The sequence below is a fragment of the Sebastes umbrosus genome, chromosome 2 (assembly GCF_015220745.1).
Source record: "Sebastes umbrosus isolate fSebUmb1 chromosome 2, fSebUmb1.pri, whole genome shotgun sequence".
Lineage (NCBI taxonomy): Eukaryota > Metazoa > Chordata > Actinopteri > Perciformes > Sebastidae > Sebastes > Sebastes umbrosus.
In genome coordinates this window covers 28730983-28748312 of record NC_051270.1, presented here as the reverse complement: position 1 = coordinate 28748312, position 17330 = coordinate 28730983, and the positions used below count along the sequence as shown (strand labels likewise).

The window sequence follows — 17330 nt, the reverse complement described above, 5'->3', positions numbered from 1 at the left end:
CATGAGCATATTTTGCCATGATGACACACTGTCACAAAGTGAAAACAATACCAGCGTCACTGTCACGGCTGGTAATTAGGGGTGTAACAATACATATTTACTGTATATATATTTTGTGATACAAAAGTGTGATGATATGCAACTATGATGTCTCCCAAAAGGTAAACTGATTATAACCACTACTATTGCGAAGGTCAGAGTTTTTTTCTTTTTAAGAAAAATAATAATGTGTGCTAGTCCGAGGCAGGAAATGTAAAATCACTTTCTGTGTAAGATAATTGGGTTTTGTTGCCAGCTGAGGTATTTGAAGGGAGAATTTTTGACCAATCAATTTCTGACATTTGCTCTTTATTTGAATGAAAACATTGCCAGCCAGCATTGTTATAATCCAATGGGAGAAAAGGGCCTTTTCACAGAAGACCTTTTTTTTGTCACATTAGAAAAAGCGCAGGTGTAAATAATAAAATGAATGATGGCTGGATTCCATTTAGCTGCTTCACTTTCAAGGTCCTGGTATAGTGCATACTGACTCAATGTCACACTGTCATGACTTACTAGGAATACAACGGAGCGGGACAAGTCAAAATGTGTGTCTGCGAATCCAATTGAATTTATGTAGGTAAGATTTTGCTTGTGAACAAAAACAGAAACATATTGTACCCATTGAAGTGATTTCAATATTTTCATTTTATGCTGAAATCTGGAAAGAAGTTACAAAAACTAAGAAATGCTGAAAATTGAACACACTGGTTTGAGACATGTTATGCATAAGAAGGAACACATCTTCAACTGTTTATTTATTTGTTTTATTTGTTAAAGATATCATGAAGCTCATCGCTACACTCCTATAAATGATGTTAGTTTGATGTCTTACTCTCAAAAAGACATTTGTAGATGTGAGGAACGGCCAATATGTCCCCACTTCCAAAGATGTCCTCACTCTAAATTGGACTCAAATTAGTCCTCACAAAGACAGATGTAGAGCACTCAAACACACTCATTCACACATACTCACACAAACAGTTTGTTATACAGTAGACAAGGCATTCATTCAACAAATGAAATCTTAAATCATTACTCAATCGCCCAAGTAAATATACACAACCATCAATACGAGTAGAAAGTACAGCAGAAAAACATTAAAATTTAAAAGAAGAAGCTTATATAACTTCATGGAGAATGGATGAAGAGTGTATTTTTGCGGTTCAATGGTTTCAGAGCTCTTCCCCAGATTGCATCGTCTCTTTGACTTTATGAACGTCTTAACATATTAATGGACCATACTGTACATGCTCATATGAAAGTATTCCTTCAGTTTTTTGTCCTTAATCTGAAAAGGAATTGTGTATTTGTACCCTTATGGCAGCCTTGATTCATTCTCATTCTTTATAATAGTATTTATAGTATTGCTTTTTTTGTCTGAACTGGATAAACTGTTATATTTGTGTACATTTGTGTACATTTGTGTACATTTGTCCATAAAAGCAGTGATTGGCTGCCAAAACAGCATGCCCATATATACACACACAGTTCTCGGAAAAGCAAAGGTTCATCATGTTTGCTCTTCCAAACTGTTTCACTGCAGATGTTGTGACATCACACATTAGACAAACTGTGGCGTTAACTCTTTTGCTGCTGGACTGAAATGAGGCTTTAAAGAACGTGATTAGAGATCGTTGTTCTGTTCATACTTAATGTACCACCTGAAACCTGAACAATAGAAACTATAGGTGTGTTTATATGTATGTGAATGACCTGATGTGGGATGGTTCTTTAGATAGATAGATAGATAGATAGATAGATAGATAGATAGATAGATAGATAGATACTTTATTGATCCCGAAGGAAATTTAGGCATCCAGTAGCTTAAACAACACATCCAACACCAATACACCTTAACTTTACGGGCATATTACATAAATACATCCATGGTAAATGTTTAAAAAATATTGGTGTTGTAAATGCATTTAAAGTCGCTGGATAATTCATATTACTTTTATCATAGAAGCTGATATAAGAACATATAAGCACGCTGTTACATGGTACAACCTGAGTTGATTTAATTGCAATTTGATTTAAGCATTAAATAACGATATCACACACACTCAGTGACTATATTTGAATTTCCAAAGAGTCTCAGAAACTATTGAATGGGACCTATACTGATTTAAACAGCATCAGTTATTAATCTAATAATTTGAGATTATGGTCAATGGGACATTTATTCAGAACTCAAATTGAGATTTCTCCTGGTTTATTTCAAAATAGAGCAATACAGGAATGTTAAATGACAATTCCTTAAACAGCTGTAGTTTATTTCTGTCCATGAACACGCAGAAAAATATCAAAACAAGCTGACGGATACACAGACACCAAAATATAGTAGGTTTGATGGTATGTTGGGGGGGAAACTGTTGTGTTTCTGTTAACCCCTTTCCATCGTTGATTCAGTGTTAATATCAAAGATATTGATTCATGCAAGTTTAATCTATTTGAGCCCAGCACTGAGGCGACTTAGTATCAGTGTATTCATTGAGAAAGACAGTATTTTTTTTCATATTTGTTTTGTTCAACAAACAACCTTTTTTGCGTACTGTGTTTATTCGCATAATTTACCTGACTGGGACAAACTGACACTTGAAAACAGTCCAGTGAAACTGTAATAGTACATGTGTATATTGATTTTGTTGCAAAAAAAGATAACTGAATACAGTATGTTGTTAGACTGAGATCACTGGGTACATGAAGTGCTATTTTCACCTGTTCAAACAGGTGTTATGTAATTTTTTGACTGTATTAGTCCCTCATGTCCATACGTTAAATTTTGGCTTGAAACTGGCAGTTCTATACATAAACTATCCATATAGAAGGACATTTCTAACTCCTATAGGCGGGACATGGAGAAGGTTTGAATGAAGGAACTGATTCTACCTCTCAGTCACTATCAGTTCATTGTAGCAGATCCCCTCCCCGTTCATACCTTTGCTCTTTCACAATGTGTTTCGATCTACATGACCCAGCCCCCAGCCAATCAGGGTGCCCTTATCCATAAACCATGACTCCTGGTGTCCCCTCTCTTTCTGTACAAAGTGTTTCCAACTCTGACAGCAATGAGGCTTCTTTAAAACAGCTTCTACACACGCAGACAAAAGGATCTCACCACCAGACTCTACATTACCCAGACTCAAGATTTTAAGCATCACCTATGGGAGAAGTGTTGGTTCAAAGGAATAACCAAAGTGTCTGTGCGTCACCATGTCTGTGGCCAAAATCCTGTGCTGTTTGCTGTTAACGTACCACCTCAATGAGGGGAAGAGAATCAAAGAAAGCAGAGCAGGTGAGTGAAAAAGAGTGTGATAAAAGACATTTGTTTCATAGGTTCAACTGGACACCCTAAACTGTACAACTCAAAATCAGCCATGTCATGCTGTCAGTTCACATATTCAAAGCAGCAAATTATGTAATCAATATCAAGCTCCTGGTGACAGCTTTCAAACTGGGGGCACCAAACTGAAGTTTAAAAATTGGGCCTTTAACCTCTTAAACTTGATTTTTTTTTTTTCTCCCAAATTTGCAGTGACAATAAATGTACAATGAAAATATTGCATATTCTTTATCTGAAATTATATGATGCTGAGTGACGTATTTACAACAAGACATTATTGTTTTAGAGCCTAACCATTACCTCACATAGATATATCCAAGTTGTATTGTGAATAATCTAACTTTAATTAAATTTTCCATGGTAATGTTGGGATCTTCTCTCCTTTAGAATCTAAAATAAACTTCTGTGTGTTTGGAACAAAGTTCAGCTGCGCAACACGTATTTGTGAAGATGAAGCCTCCAGTTGGCTCCAGCAGTACCTCGTAGCTTTAGGGTGTCAACTTTCAGATCTCCTGTTCTATCTGGTTTTATTGTTAATTTGAAGACTATTGATTCAAAATACATTTAATATCAAACAATTCATCAAATGTTCTGTCTAAAATCTACTGAACAGCACAGAGCTGTGTGTCGAGTCGAGATGTTATCTCCTAATTTCTTCACATCTTGTTCTTGTTAGATTGTAAAACACCTCTTTTGTTTTGCTTATACTCCTGAGAGAATACTTTTTGCCATTAGTCAAAACTCAATTGACATTCCTACAGTTTAAACTTTTTAAAAAATCTTTTAAACAACTAAAATAGAAATGGAAACAACACTCTACGGCTCTTCTTGTTGTATTCTGTATTGAAAATGTTTTGAATTATGACACTATTAATGTTTTGAATTGAATGCTGAATGACTTGTGACATTATGGTGGCTGTTGCTGAAAATATAGAGGATACAATAACCAAACAGTTGAGAAATATTGCTGGACATTAGCTGTTTTATTTAATGTTTCTAAAATATTGCCCTTTTTTCTTAAATCTGCTGATGCTGAGTTTGTCCATAATAACTAACTACTAATTATGTAAATTTCATACCACCCAAGTTTTTCCCACAATCATTTAATTTGATGAATTAACATATAAAATATTACAGAGTAAAAAATCTGTCTCTGGGCCGCAGTGCATGCGAACACTGCTGCAGTTTTCTTTTTTATTCTTCAACATTATTGCAGAAACCGTATTAAACTAATTACAGTGTGAGATTTGTAAAGCACACTCTGGTGCTCTGTTACTCATGAGTCAGACTGTTTTTAATTGCTCTCCGTGTTCTTATGGATAAACAGTCATAAAAATGAAGAGACACACTGAAGAAAATGTGGGATTTAATGAGCAGAGGGGTGGATGATGGATGATGGATAATTACTTTTCATTACTTTCACTGTGGAAAAGTTTTCCTCATATCAGCAACCAGAGCTCATCGGACGGCAACTGTATCACCGAGCGTTCAGGCGCCTGGGTTTCTGGCATTATTAACATTAAAATGTTAGAATAACAAATATGCTGGACACGAATCAATGATGAAACATAGAGGAAGCGTAATGATAGATGTCTTTGGAGGACGATCTACAAAGTTTGTGAGTGACTGTGGGCTGTGGTTTTTAAAGATGTTGAGGGAGGAGGAGTTTATATAAGAAATTACGAGAAGAGTCTGGCAGAGATTCACTTGATGGGACTTCTTGTGATGTGTTATCTGTGTGCATCTGCCAAAGAGGTCCGCATGACCTGGAAACACAGCAAAGTGCTTCTGGAAGGGCGTTAGTCAGCCTGCAGTCCAAATGGGCCTCAACAGGAAGTGTCTCCCTTTGATAATTTTATCAATACATAAATTAAAACATTTCTTCTACTCTCGAGTGCACAGAGAAACTGAATTTTCATGCGTTATTTGTAATCATTCACCTCAAAGTAAACACATCAGAAGATAACTCTTGTGCTGTTTGATTTCGGAGGTGCAGCGGATACAGAGCAGAGTGTAGTCCTGAAGCTGACAGAGCCGTACGTCAGCAGTTCAGCCTTCAGGATGTTTTCAGAAGGTGAGGACAACTGCGCACTGGACCCTCTGCAGCTGCACACGCTCACCTCCTGTGGATTCAACAGCAGTAATCCCCTCATCATCATCACTCACGGGTGGTCGGTAAGGTCAACTTTTCTTCCACTTCACTGACTTGAGCCACTGCATACAAAACATGGAACTCTGGGCCGGTATGGGGGAATTGCTGCTGGCATAGTTTCAGATGTAAATGTTGCATATGAATCCCTGAGATATATGAAGTAAACATGCAGAGACACTCTGAAAATGCCTGCAGAGACCCATTTAAAACTGAGGTCAATTAAGTTACACATCAATATTTAAACCTTCTTTCACTGGGTGCAGTTAGTTGAACTTGACAAGGTTCTTTAAACCATAACACTTAGGAGTTACACTGTGTCTTGTTTTTCCTAAGTTGGATGGTATAATGGAGAGCTGGGTGCTCAGGTTAGCCGCAGTCCTGAAGACAAGTCTAATAAACGTCAACGTGGTGATTACCGACTGGCTGTCCCTGGCTCACCAGCACTACCCCACAGCTGCACAGAGTACCCGCACTGTTGGAAAAGACATAGCTCACCTGCTGCAGTCACTTCAGGTCAGGGGACATTTCTCTAATGAAGGCCACTGTATTTTAAATATCATGCAATTAAGTCAAGTAAATTGGTGCATTTTTATACTGAAGAGGCAGCTTTAAAAATGCCATGCAGGTACCACATTTACATTGTTAAATAATATAGCTGTCATAAACCCCAACAGGTACACTACCAGTTCCCAGTTAGAAAGGTTCATCTGATTGGCTACAGCCTCGGCGCTCACATATCTGGATTTGCCGGAAGCTATCTGGAAGGTTCGGACAAGATTGGAAGAATAACTGGTGAGTTTAAATCCACTGGCCAAAACAAATAGAATTTGCTAAAGTATATTTGTGTTTTATTCTGTAACAAAACGGTTCTCGATTGTATCTGTCCAGGTCTGGACCCAGCGGGGCCGCTGTTTGAAGGCATGTCTCCCACAGACAGACTGTCTCCTGATGATGCTGAATTTGTGGATGCCATCCACACCTTCACCCAGAAGCGTCTGGGCCTCAGCGTGGGCATCAAGCAAGCTGTGGCACATTATGACTTTTACCCCAACGGAGGAGAGTTCCAACCGGGATGTGACCTGCATAGCATTTACGAGCACGTATCCGAGTACGGGCTCAACGGTACGATAAAGAACTCACTACAACACCTTAGAAAATGAAAATATATTAAAAAAAAATACATATATGTACTTACTATATAATATGGTCCTCTGGGGACAATAAAATCTAAACCCCTGCAAGTGGCCCCTAGAGGCTGTAATGTTTAATACACATTAAAATATATAAAAAGTGTTGGACAGAAAGAACTTCCTGTTCTTTTTATTGCAGTAGTGAGGCTAAAATGTCAAATTTGCCCCGAGGGTGAGGTTAACAAGGAGGTTTATCTTCTGGGGACCTTGAATATGCTCAGAAATTTCCATGTTATATATATTTCTTTTCCACATTTTTTTGTATACAAATTGACAGATTTGGCCTCATGGAGATGCTATAAAAAGGTCAGGAAGCCATTAGTTTTGAAATATCTTTAGTACAAAGCTGACTGTGGATTTTGATATTTCTTGTGTAAAGTAGAAACTTTATCCTGACGGTGGCGTCAGAGAGCTCCACAGTTACCAGAAAGATCACAATTCAACCTCTGAGAACCATGAACATCTCCTGGCCAGTAGATCATGATTGAATAATCTATATTGTAACTAAGGATGCGAAACCGAACCGCAAAAAGAAGACGAGCCGTTCAATGACGTACAAAACGAGCCGTGGGATTGTTGAACCGTTGCACCACTACTAAATTCAGGCCTGCTAATTATTTGACGAGTTGCCAGAGACATAGAAGAGGCAATTATCACTTATATACGTCTTTATTTTTATTACTTTGGTTTCATATAATATAGAAATATGATTTATTACTATCAATCAATCAATCAATCAGTTTATCTATTAATATATTTTGGAGATCAAACATGTTAGAAATGTTTATGTTTTTCTTCTCCCTAATGTGCAAAACTAACCGAACCGAAACCGTGACCCAAAAACTGCAATACAAACCGAAGCGTGGGCTTATTGAACCGTTGCAGCACTAATTGTAACCCACTGTTACAGTTCTGACTTTAGAAAAAGTCATCTACAGAACAGGAGTAGAATATTTGAAGATTTAGGTGTCTTGAGAACGGCAGTTAGGTTTCAGTGATTTCAGCATACCACCTGAAAAAAGAACATTGTGATGAGACCAAACCTAAATATTTTTAACATTTCTACATCTTTTCTGAAACAAATAGTCCGAAACAAATCCACACCAAAAATACCATTACAGTTACTTCTCAGGGACACCATTTATATTTTCAAAGTGATATGTAATGGTGCTGCTCTCATTCAGGCCTGAACAGACTTGCCATATTCCGCTTTCTGTGTGCCATTTACAACCCTGCATCTGTAGAGAAAATGTGTTCTGCTGCTTAACCGCTTACTGGTTTGCCTCTTCCTCTGCTCTATCATAACATTTTTTTTGTCTTAATTGGTCTTGCCACCCCAAAACACTGGTTCAGAAGGAATATCTTGGGCACCGATTCATCATCTTTTGCTTGTTGACAGTTTCTCGTTCTGAGTTTAATTCCCTCCAGTCTAACACAAGTGGCTCTGGGATTTATGGTGCTTCTCAATCCAAAACACATCCGCATAATATGACAGCGAGAGCCACATTAAAGCATCTGTCATCCTCGGGAGTTAATTAGCAACATGTGCCTTCCTCCGCTCGGTCCATCCCTCTGAGCTGAGCTGCCTCCAGGCTACAAGAATCTACACAGAGAAAAGGCCTCCAGAGCAGACCAGTGTCACACATAATGAGACGCTTTTAGGAGACATGACAGCAGGACAGTCTGATAGATGTCAGGCTTTGGTGATAATGAAGTCAATCCGCAAATAATGGTCAGACACTATATGATTAAGATACTCCACCGCCTCTCAATGCACAGGAGAATACTTTGTGTGGAATTGATCTGTCAATGTCTCACGTTTTAAACGTCCACCATATTTTTTTATTTCTTCCCATAGGTTTCCAGCAGACCATCAAATGTGCTCATGAGCGGTCCGTCCATTTATTCATGGACTCTGTGCTGAATAAAGACAAGCAGAGCATGGCATACAGGTGCAGGGACAAAAGTGCTTTTGACAAAGGCATCTGTCTGGACTGTCGGAAGAATCGCTGCAACACACTGGGCTACAATATCAGGAAGGTTCGCAGTGGCGCCAGCAAGAGGCTCTACCTGAACACACGCTCTCGGATGCCTTACAAACGTATGTGGTTGTCCTCGTCATTTCAACCAAACGGCCTTAAAGGGGACCTATTATGCTATTATCCTTTAGTGTGTTACATCGTTTTTATAGGTATGTAAAAGGTCTGCAAAGTTACAAAGCCCAGGCCAAAGAGGGTTACTCTCCTTCACAGAAACACTGCTCCTGAACCGCCTGAAACACCTCGCTTGAAGTCCCGCCTTTTCTTCGGTAACGTGGTGATGTCACCAAGTAACACATTTGCATAATACTCGCCTAGCGGCTATTTTGGCACACCCTTAAACAAAGCTAGTTAGAGCGGACAAAGGGTGAAAAGCGGTGGTGCAGCACAGCCGGTATGACAAAAATTAAGCGTTTACATTCAAGCATGTAAATATGTTCTAGTACATACCCAAAATACACCTGAAAATAAGCATAATATGTCCTCTTTAAGATACATTTATGTATCTGTAGTCATTATATGATATATCATACTGTATACTATAGAGCAACAGTGCTGCGTGTCTTTCGTGCAAATTCCATAATTCTACAATGTACTGTGTGTATACAGTCTTGAATGATCATCTGAGACGGATGCACAAGGCGATGACATATAAATCAATGACATTTAATATTTAATTAAGTCTGATGATGGTTTATATATTTCTTTTTGTCAACAATATCCCATGAAAAGATCAAAACTAGCACCTTCTTGTTTCCGATTCCTTCTCTGCAGTCTATCATTACCAGTTCAGGATCCAGTTGGTCAACCAGATGGAGGGGATTGAGCCCTCTCTCACCATATCCTTCACTGGAACAAAGGAGGAGAGTGGAGACCTCCCCATCACCGTGTGAGTACTGTACCACCTCCCATCAGGCTTAAATTACATCACATCTACGCTCGGTGCACTCGGGCCTTTGACACATGCAATATGCAGCTGTGCTCTCAGCCCTATAAAGAAAGAAAGCAGCTGACACACATGGAAACAACTGGAGCTGCTGCATGAAAGAGATCTATAAATGGGATGATGGAGTGAATAATTTATTCAAGACACTATTCCCTATCTGTGTTATCCTTCATGTTCTGTGTATCAAAGAGCCAAACCAGTATAAGAAGAGGAAATCTCATGTGCTGTCCTGCTTTAGTTGCAGACCATCACTTTGTTTTGTAATAAAGAAATGTGTCAGCCTGTTGCAAGATGCTTTCTGCTGTAATGATCTCACCTCTGTCTTCCTTTATTAAACTCTAACAGCACTGGAAATGCATCTGGGAATAAGACCTACACCTTCCTGATCACCCTGGACAGAGACTTAGGGGATCTGATGTTGCTCAGATTGCACTGGGAGGGACCGGCTCTGTGGAAGAACGTGTGGAACCGGGTTCATAACATCATTCCCTGGGGCGGCCAGAGGAGAAACCCACTGCTGACTGTGGGCAGGATCAGCATCAAAGCCGGCGAGACGCAGGAGAGGTACAGCTCTACCTTACAAGTATCCAGATGTTTTAAAGTAGAAATACTTCAATGTAAAAATACTACATTACAAACGTTCATTACACCATTCACTACACTACACATTTAGAAGTATTATGAACAAAACAGTATAAAAAGTAGAAGTATCGTTAATGCAGAATGGCCCCTTTCGGATTTTCACTGTATATCATTATATATATTTCAATAGTGGATCATTATTACAGTTGCATTAAGATGTAAGCAGCATCTTAATGTCATAGGTGGTAAAAGTGAAGCTAATTTTAACAAATTGATATACTGTTGGTAGTTTAATATATCAGTTTCTTATTTGAGAATGGACACACAGCAGAGTGCAGACTAGGGCTGCACAATTAATCAAAATGTTATCTAAATCGCAGTATGGCATACTGCAATTTTGAAATCGTAGGATGAGGAGGAAATCACAATATTTGTTAAAGCTGCAGTGGGTAGAAATGGAGCAAATATTTAAAAAAGTTATGTTTATGAAACAGTCACTATATCCTGACAGTAGTGCATGAGACAGGTAATATGAAAAAAATATTGTACCTCTGTGTCCTCCGGTGCTCCTAATGGCATCTGTAAGATTTCACAGACCGGAGGAAAACAACCAATCAGAGCCGAGCTGGAGTCTGCTGTCTATGAGCAGCTGTCAATCACTCACAAACTCCGACCAAACAGTCAAACTAGGCAGCGCTCATCGAATATGAATCAATATTCTGTTACTGAAGTCTAGTTATCTCTCAGAACACTTGAATTACAATATGCTGAAAGGTTATTATGGAATTTTTGCCCAATGATGCCAAAAACGTTCTGCCTACTGATGCTTCAAAGGTGAAATTTGTGTCAAAATAGTATTTTAAATTAAATATTGTCGTGATGCAGAGATGTCCTGGCCTACACATCATATTCTACAGACTTAAGAAAACATATTTGTTTGGTTCAGACCCCTGCAAAAACCACACCATAATCATTCAATCATATGTTTTTCAATGGAAATGAGAATAATGATGTAAAAACTATCATACCCTCTAAAATCGCAAATCATATCACTATTGCAATATCAGTAAAAATAACCGCCATTAGATATTTTTTTCAAAATCGTGCAGCTCTGGTGCAGACCAGTGGGAGCAACTGTTCTGCAACATACCATGCTTTACTCCCCAAATGTTGTCTATTTGTCCTAATCGGAGTATCGATATCTGAGGTCGTTTCTAGTTTCTTTTTACACAATCCATCAATTAGTCATGTGATTTATAAATACTGCAAACACCATATATAAGCAACATTACGACCATTTTTTTTCAAATGTCATTTTACAGTTAGTAAGTGCTTTGAAGAGATGGTTGTGCATCATATTTTAGAAACATTTTGTTTGGAAAATCTCACTTTACAAGAGATGTGGTGGAGCAGACCTATAGAGTACCATAAAATGGAAAAAGTACATCAAAACTGTACTTAAGAACAGCAGATGAGTAAATTCACTGTATTTATTAGCATTAGAGGATTATTACTACTTGAGTATTACTGTTAAATGTATATATTTAAAGTAGCTGTCACATATCATGTACTATTTGAGTGTGCCAAGTTATAAATCGTACTAATTACACAAAATACACATTAACACATTCGATAAAGAATAATGTACTTGTTTGCAGATACAATAACATGTTGCACTCTCGACAGCAGAAAAGCCTTTTACATTTACCCCATCACAGGCTTGTAATGCCACCTAGTGGATTGTTTCACACACACACAATTTGAATCATTTATCATGATGGACTGACCGCTCTCTCTGTTCACACACTTTCTGTTTGACAGCACCACGTCAACTACATTGTTTCTGTTTTGTAGGACATCTTTTTGTGCCCAGACAGATGATGGACAGCATGTTGAAGCGTCACAAGATACTGTGTTTGTTCGCTGTAAAGAAGACAAACTAAAACAGCGCAGAAGAAAGCACAACTAATAGACTCGTGTGGGTTCCTTATTAATCTGTTCAACGGACTGAGGATGTCTGATGGATGGCCACAATTAGATGAAAGTCTGTTAACTCCTCAAAGTGTGGCTGTGCAGATTTAGATTTATTTTAGATTTTTTTTTAAATATTGTTGAAATTAAATTAAATAATTCTGGGAAACTGAAGCTAGAAAACAAAAAACAACTATTGTAAACTGTGTTTACAAGTTACAGAAACATCTTTAAGTTTGATTATGTAATAAAATCATTAAGCCAAGTATTGCACAGTGTAGTTTTAAGAACCAGCCCATATTTACATTTCTGTCTACATACAAAATGTCTTTCAGGGGAATGAAGAGTTGAAAGTTTGCCAATTCAAATGTTAACCAAACAGACAGTGAACACAGAGTCGGACGTTCAATGACCTTTTGATGACGTTAATTCCAAATTGTGTAAATGTATTTTTTTCTGTGTGTCCTATGCCAAATTATCAACCTCATTATTTAAAAACCTACGTTAGTCTTGCCAGAAACATCATATATATATACAAGTGTTAATCAAACTCAAACCAGAGCAATAAATATACTCTTTTCTATTCTGTGTTGTGGTTTGTTTGTATTTTAACGTCTGTATGAGGCAGGTTTAATCACAGAGAGCTGAGTAAACACAAGCTCATGTCAGACCATCCTGTCCTGTCGAGAAAGCTCCAAAATTGGACATGTCATCGCTGCCCTGAATGTCTAACTTTTATGGTGTAATGGAAAAATGTCTCAAACACAAAGTGTGAGATGCACTCAGACCTGTTGAACAATCATAATACTACCTTTTGCTGTTACACACAAACAGTGAAAACAAACATTTGATCAACTCTGGTTTATTAATGCATTTCAAGTAGTTCAAAAGAAATTATATTTTTGCACAATAACTTTGCAAATTTTGTAAATTTTTCAAAGTAAGCAGAAGAATGGGAAACAGAACCAAAGAAAAAAGTAAATAAAAAGACAATTGAAGACACTGTATAAAACACAGGAGACATTAAAATCAGACAGTAGTACTAAACCTATATCATTTTGGATTCTCCGTTTACATCACTTACACTTCAGTGCACATTTTCTCAACATCATAGCAACACATGTGAAAGACAGAAAAAAAATCCCAGAGCGTATAATCCCCCCAACACCCAGTATTGTCCACATCTCACCATATCAACAAAAAAAGATAAGGATGGTTCAGCAAAGCAGCTCTCACACACACTGACAGACACACACTGACAGACACACACACACACACAGCTTTAAAATTTGCCAAAGATAATGAAAAATATACTTTAAGCGCCGACCGAAAAGAAAAAGCACTACCAGTAGCACCAGAAAGACAAACAAAACCAGTAAAAGAAGCATCAGAGGTTTGCCTTTTTGTCTGTTCAGAAACTTTGCTGCAGCACACAGACACTATTTTGTTATGAAAACACAATAGAACAGTCCATGAACCCATTTAGGAGAAAACATTGAAGGCATATCTCTGTGAAGAGGCTAACTTGTTCGCTGTTGAGCTCTGTGATACTCTGCATAGAATCTATCTGATCGATAACACGACATCCTCACACCCGCACAGAAAACAATGCCGAGCTGCAGCTGTGCTCCAAATAACTCTTTTGCAAAGGTAAGAAGAAAAAATAAGTCTGTCTTTGCTCCACCAAGTTTCCTCCTAAAATAATTTTAAGAAACTATACATATATATATATATATATTTATTTATATTCTGCCAGTAACTCTGCACTCTCTCCCCTCTGTTAGTGAAGTTTAATCTGGTTGGAGACGAATGAAAACTCAAGTTAAGCCAAATTAGAGCTGGGCAATATTATACATATATACTAATATATTATATATGGATTCAGCCTAGGTAAAGATCACTGACACCAGTACACCAACTTCAGTCACACTGCTCTGAGTAGGCACATTTTTAATGAAATTAAACAAACCAACAGGGTGTAACAAGGGAAACAAAGTTCCTTGAGTAATCAGTAGGAAGAGAAAGGACAGAACAGAAGGAACAGCGGTGGATGGCTGACACATAGTGATTGTTCGCTCAGGTAAAAGTCTGTTAACAGCAGCAACAAAGCAACAATAAAATTAAAAGCTCTAGTTTTCCTCAATTGATTCAATTCCTCCACATATACAAATAATCTGAACTGCAAGTAACATCAATAAAAGCTAAATCACATTTGAATCAGAACGGTTCCTCATCGGGCAAACAGAGGCCGAGAGGATCCAACTGCTTTTGAGTGGTTTTAACAGATTTTTAAACGACTGCCAGTGTGAAATTCAAAAACGTGGCCAGAACACAGGTGAAAACGTGGGCAGGAAAATCACAATAGGACACTTCTTTTCTGTATTAACTTCTTATACACGCAGCAGGCTTCTTTGTCCCCAGAGTTAAGTTCAAACATATTCTCCTTTTTGCTTCCTCACTCTGAATGTAAAGAAACTCTCTGTAGCACTATATCTTTATGTAAACGCAGCTGCGAAACCATATGACAACAAGAAATATACATATCCAGATAATCAATCTCCCCCTCCACCTGATAACAGATAATCTTATTAAGCTCATTTATCTATATTCTTGTCATACAACCTGTTCTCAACCTCCCACGGCAGCCAACGTGAACCCCTTCTGTACAGGCGATAGCCAGGAGGGACTTTACCCTGAAATACGCATGCAGCCATCTTTTCCACTCAATACACTTGTCTGCTGTTGTTTTATTAATCCTGAGAAAGTGAATTAAAACAGTAAATTATCTTAAAGAAAATCTATTTCATTTGAAAACACAGAAAAACTGCAATATCTGTACAACTGCACAATGAAAGAACATGTATGCTTTAGAAATGAAAATGCTTTGATGGTGTTTTGATTTTAAACAATCTAATTACATTGGCAAAAAAAAAAGTTTTCTTCCAACTGAACGTCTCATTGTTGTTTTTGATTGGCAGCAAATACCCATGTGAGTTGAAGTGCTGCCATCATGCTGATGATGGCAGCACTTCAGAGAGGAAGAACAGGAAAGGAAAAAGGTAGTACAGATGAAGGACAGAGGAGGGCGACTCTAACACAAAGCTGCTTCTCTCTCCATTCTGGTAAAAAAAAAAAAAAAAGCATTTAAAGATTAAGACTACATAACATAAATCAGTGAATTCCTCTTCCTCCTCTTTCCTTGGAAAAGTTATTTATTTCCTATAAAAGCTATGTGAACCACTGCTAATCTGGCTCTCAGAGCAGAGGTGCTAAGTGAGTTTGTCAGGGCCCAAAAAAAAAAAAACACTTTGGGCTTTGTCCAGTGAAATCGATCCAGTTGCAAGTTCTTTGAATTCTGCAATAGGTGGTAAAGGTAAATCTTTGGAGTGAAGTGCTCCCATTATAGGCACTAAGAAGAACCAAGGCAAAGAGCGGACCAGAGTCTCACTGTCTCAGCTGTGCCATTTGATAGTTCTCTCTGTTCTGACGGTGGTGGCGCTGGCCCTGGCCCTGTGCCTGCCGGGCTGCTTGCTGCTGCGTTCTCCTCTTCAGTGTACCTACAGGACATCAACATCACGGTGAGAGTCAAAAAAGGAAAATGAACACTAGAAACTAATGCTGCTCCTTTTCTATACCATGAGAGATGTTTCCACAGCAGAAGATGAGGCAAACACAGCATTAACATGTACAATCTTAAAACATTCAAGACCTCCATCATAAACAACAACTAAGAGTCTTTCAGAGGCTGTAATTGTATTTGAATATTTCTGCATACTGGGGTCCCTAAACAGTCTTAGAATTACATAAATTGGGTATCACTGTAAAGCTGAGACTCTTGTGGATCCAATGAGCCCAATTGTATTCACGTGTGATGATGTTAGTCCAAACTACGACAACCACAAACTAGAGACCTAGAGCATTCAGAGGATGGGTGGCTTTCCTAGGTAGATTGACAATAAGAAGGTTTCTGAGCAGTTTCCAGAACAGAAGTGCTCGCCATCCAATAGCCGAAAAATGCAATTCCTGCAGAAATCTTAAAATGTCAAACGTTTTTGGTACCTAATCAAAGCATTGCTTTTTCTATGGCGTTCCTCAAGGTTTTGTTGTCTTAATGTGGTATTTTGGAGGAACTTTTTATCATATTTATCAATTCTCGAGTGGTAAAAGATGAATAAATTTAGCACCAAATCTGTGTAACAAATGGTTCAACCCAAAAAATACTGCAACAACTTATGAGACATAATAGAGCATGGGGATGACCATCACATACTTCTATCATCATTTTTTTTTTTTTTTCTGATTTATCACAATGCTGAGCTGCATCTCAAATTATTCTTCGGGTTCACAGCTTTCAGATGATGTACACCACTTCTATGTGACATCTACTGTTGACCTGCTATCTCCCCCTAAAGACCCCCTGTACCTCCTAAAAAAAGACAAAAAAGGATCTACGGTAAAGAGGGGTGGAGTGGAAAAGGTTAAGCTGCATTCAACTATCTATCTAAAGTGGGTGCATGTGAACATACATGTTAAATATAAACACATATGATGTACTGTACCTGGCAGTGGCTTTGGTGGGGGCAGTTTGGGGTTGCTGCTGGGGGTGTGGACGCTGCAGATCTTGATGAAGCCAGCCATTAGCATAATAAGAGCGACGCCCATCAACAGCACTGCCCACCAGTGAGCCTGGAAAACAGAGGATATATTAATTAAAGGATCTAAAAACATGGCAGAATGTATGTTGGTGTCATTGTGTTGACATGTCTTTGCTGCGTTTCCTGTACTGGGACACTCACCACTATCCACTCTGCAATATTCTCATAGAGTTCCGCATTGAAGATTGCTTTCTTCAGCCTTGCCAGAGGCCCGTCGGCGTCCACCAGACGACACCTCATGAACACATCACAGTAGCCCTTAAAGTCATTGCAGGGCGAGCCAGGCTGCAGCGTCGTGATCTTCTTGTTGAAGAATTGGGCCAATTTCTCTGAGCCTGTACTGCTGCAGGTGTTGGGCTTCACTGAGGGCAGAAGAAGAGGGAGTGACCTTTGAGATACTGACAATAACT

At 38.4% G+C, this 17330-nt stretch overlaps 2 protein-coding genes across 3 annotated transcripts in view; one reads left to right on the top strand and one right to left on the bottom strand.

Annotated features, from left to right (window-relative positions):
- The first annotated feature begins 3070 nt into the window (after positions 1-3070).
- lipca (lipase, hepatic a) lies at positions 3071-12851 on the top strand. Of its 2 annotated transcripts, none has more exons than XM_037796249.1 (9): positions 3071-3337; positions 5376-5560; positions 5871-6050; positions 6212-6329; positions 6426-6659; positions 8586-8828; positions 9541-9655; positions 10058-10276; positions 12149-12851. In XM_037796249.1, the coding sequence occupies exons 1-9, from the start codon at positions 3256-3258 to the stop codon at positions 12261-12263; spliced, it is 1491 nt and encodes a 496-aa protein (XP_037652177.1). In that variant the 5' UTR covers positions 3071-3255; the 3' UTR covers positions 12264-12851. The 2 variants fall into 2 exon arrangements, with proteins under 2 accessions (XP_037652177.1, XP_037652178.1); XM_037796250.1 differs by having other exon boundaries at positions 3072-3337; positions 5382-5560.
- Positions 12852-13111: 260 nt separating this feature from the next.
- adam10a (ADAM metallopeptidase domain 10a) overlaps positions 13112-17330 on the bottom strand; it is a 37545-nt gene continuing 33326 nt past the window's right edge. Inside the window, exons 14-16 of the mRNA XM_037796247.1 lie at positions 17062-17282; positions 16825-16951; positions 13112-15822 (exon numbers count right to left, since the gene is read on the bottom strand). Coding sequence (XP_037652175.1) covers positions 15710-15822; positions 16825-16951; positions 17062-17282 — 461 coding nt within the window. The 3' untranslated portion in view covers positions 13112-15709. The remainder of the gene's footprint in view (positions 15823-16824; positions 16952-17061; positions 17283-17330) is intronic.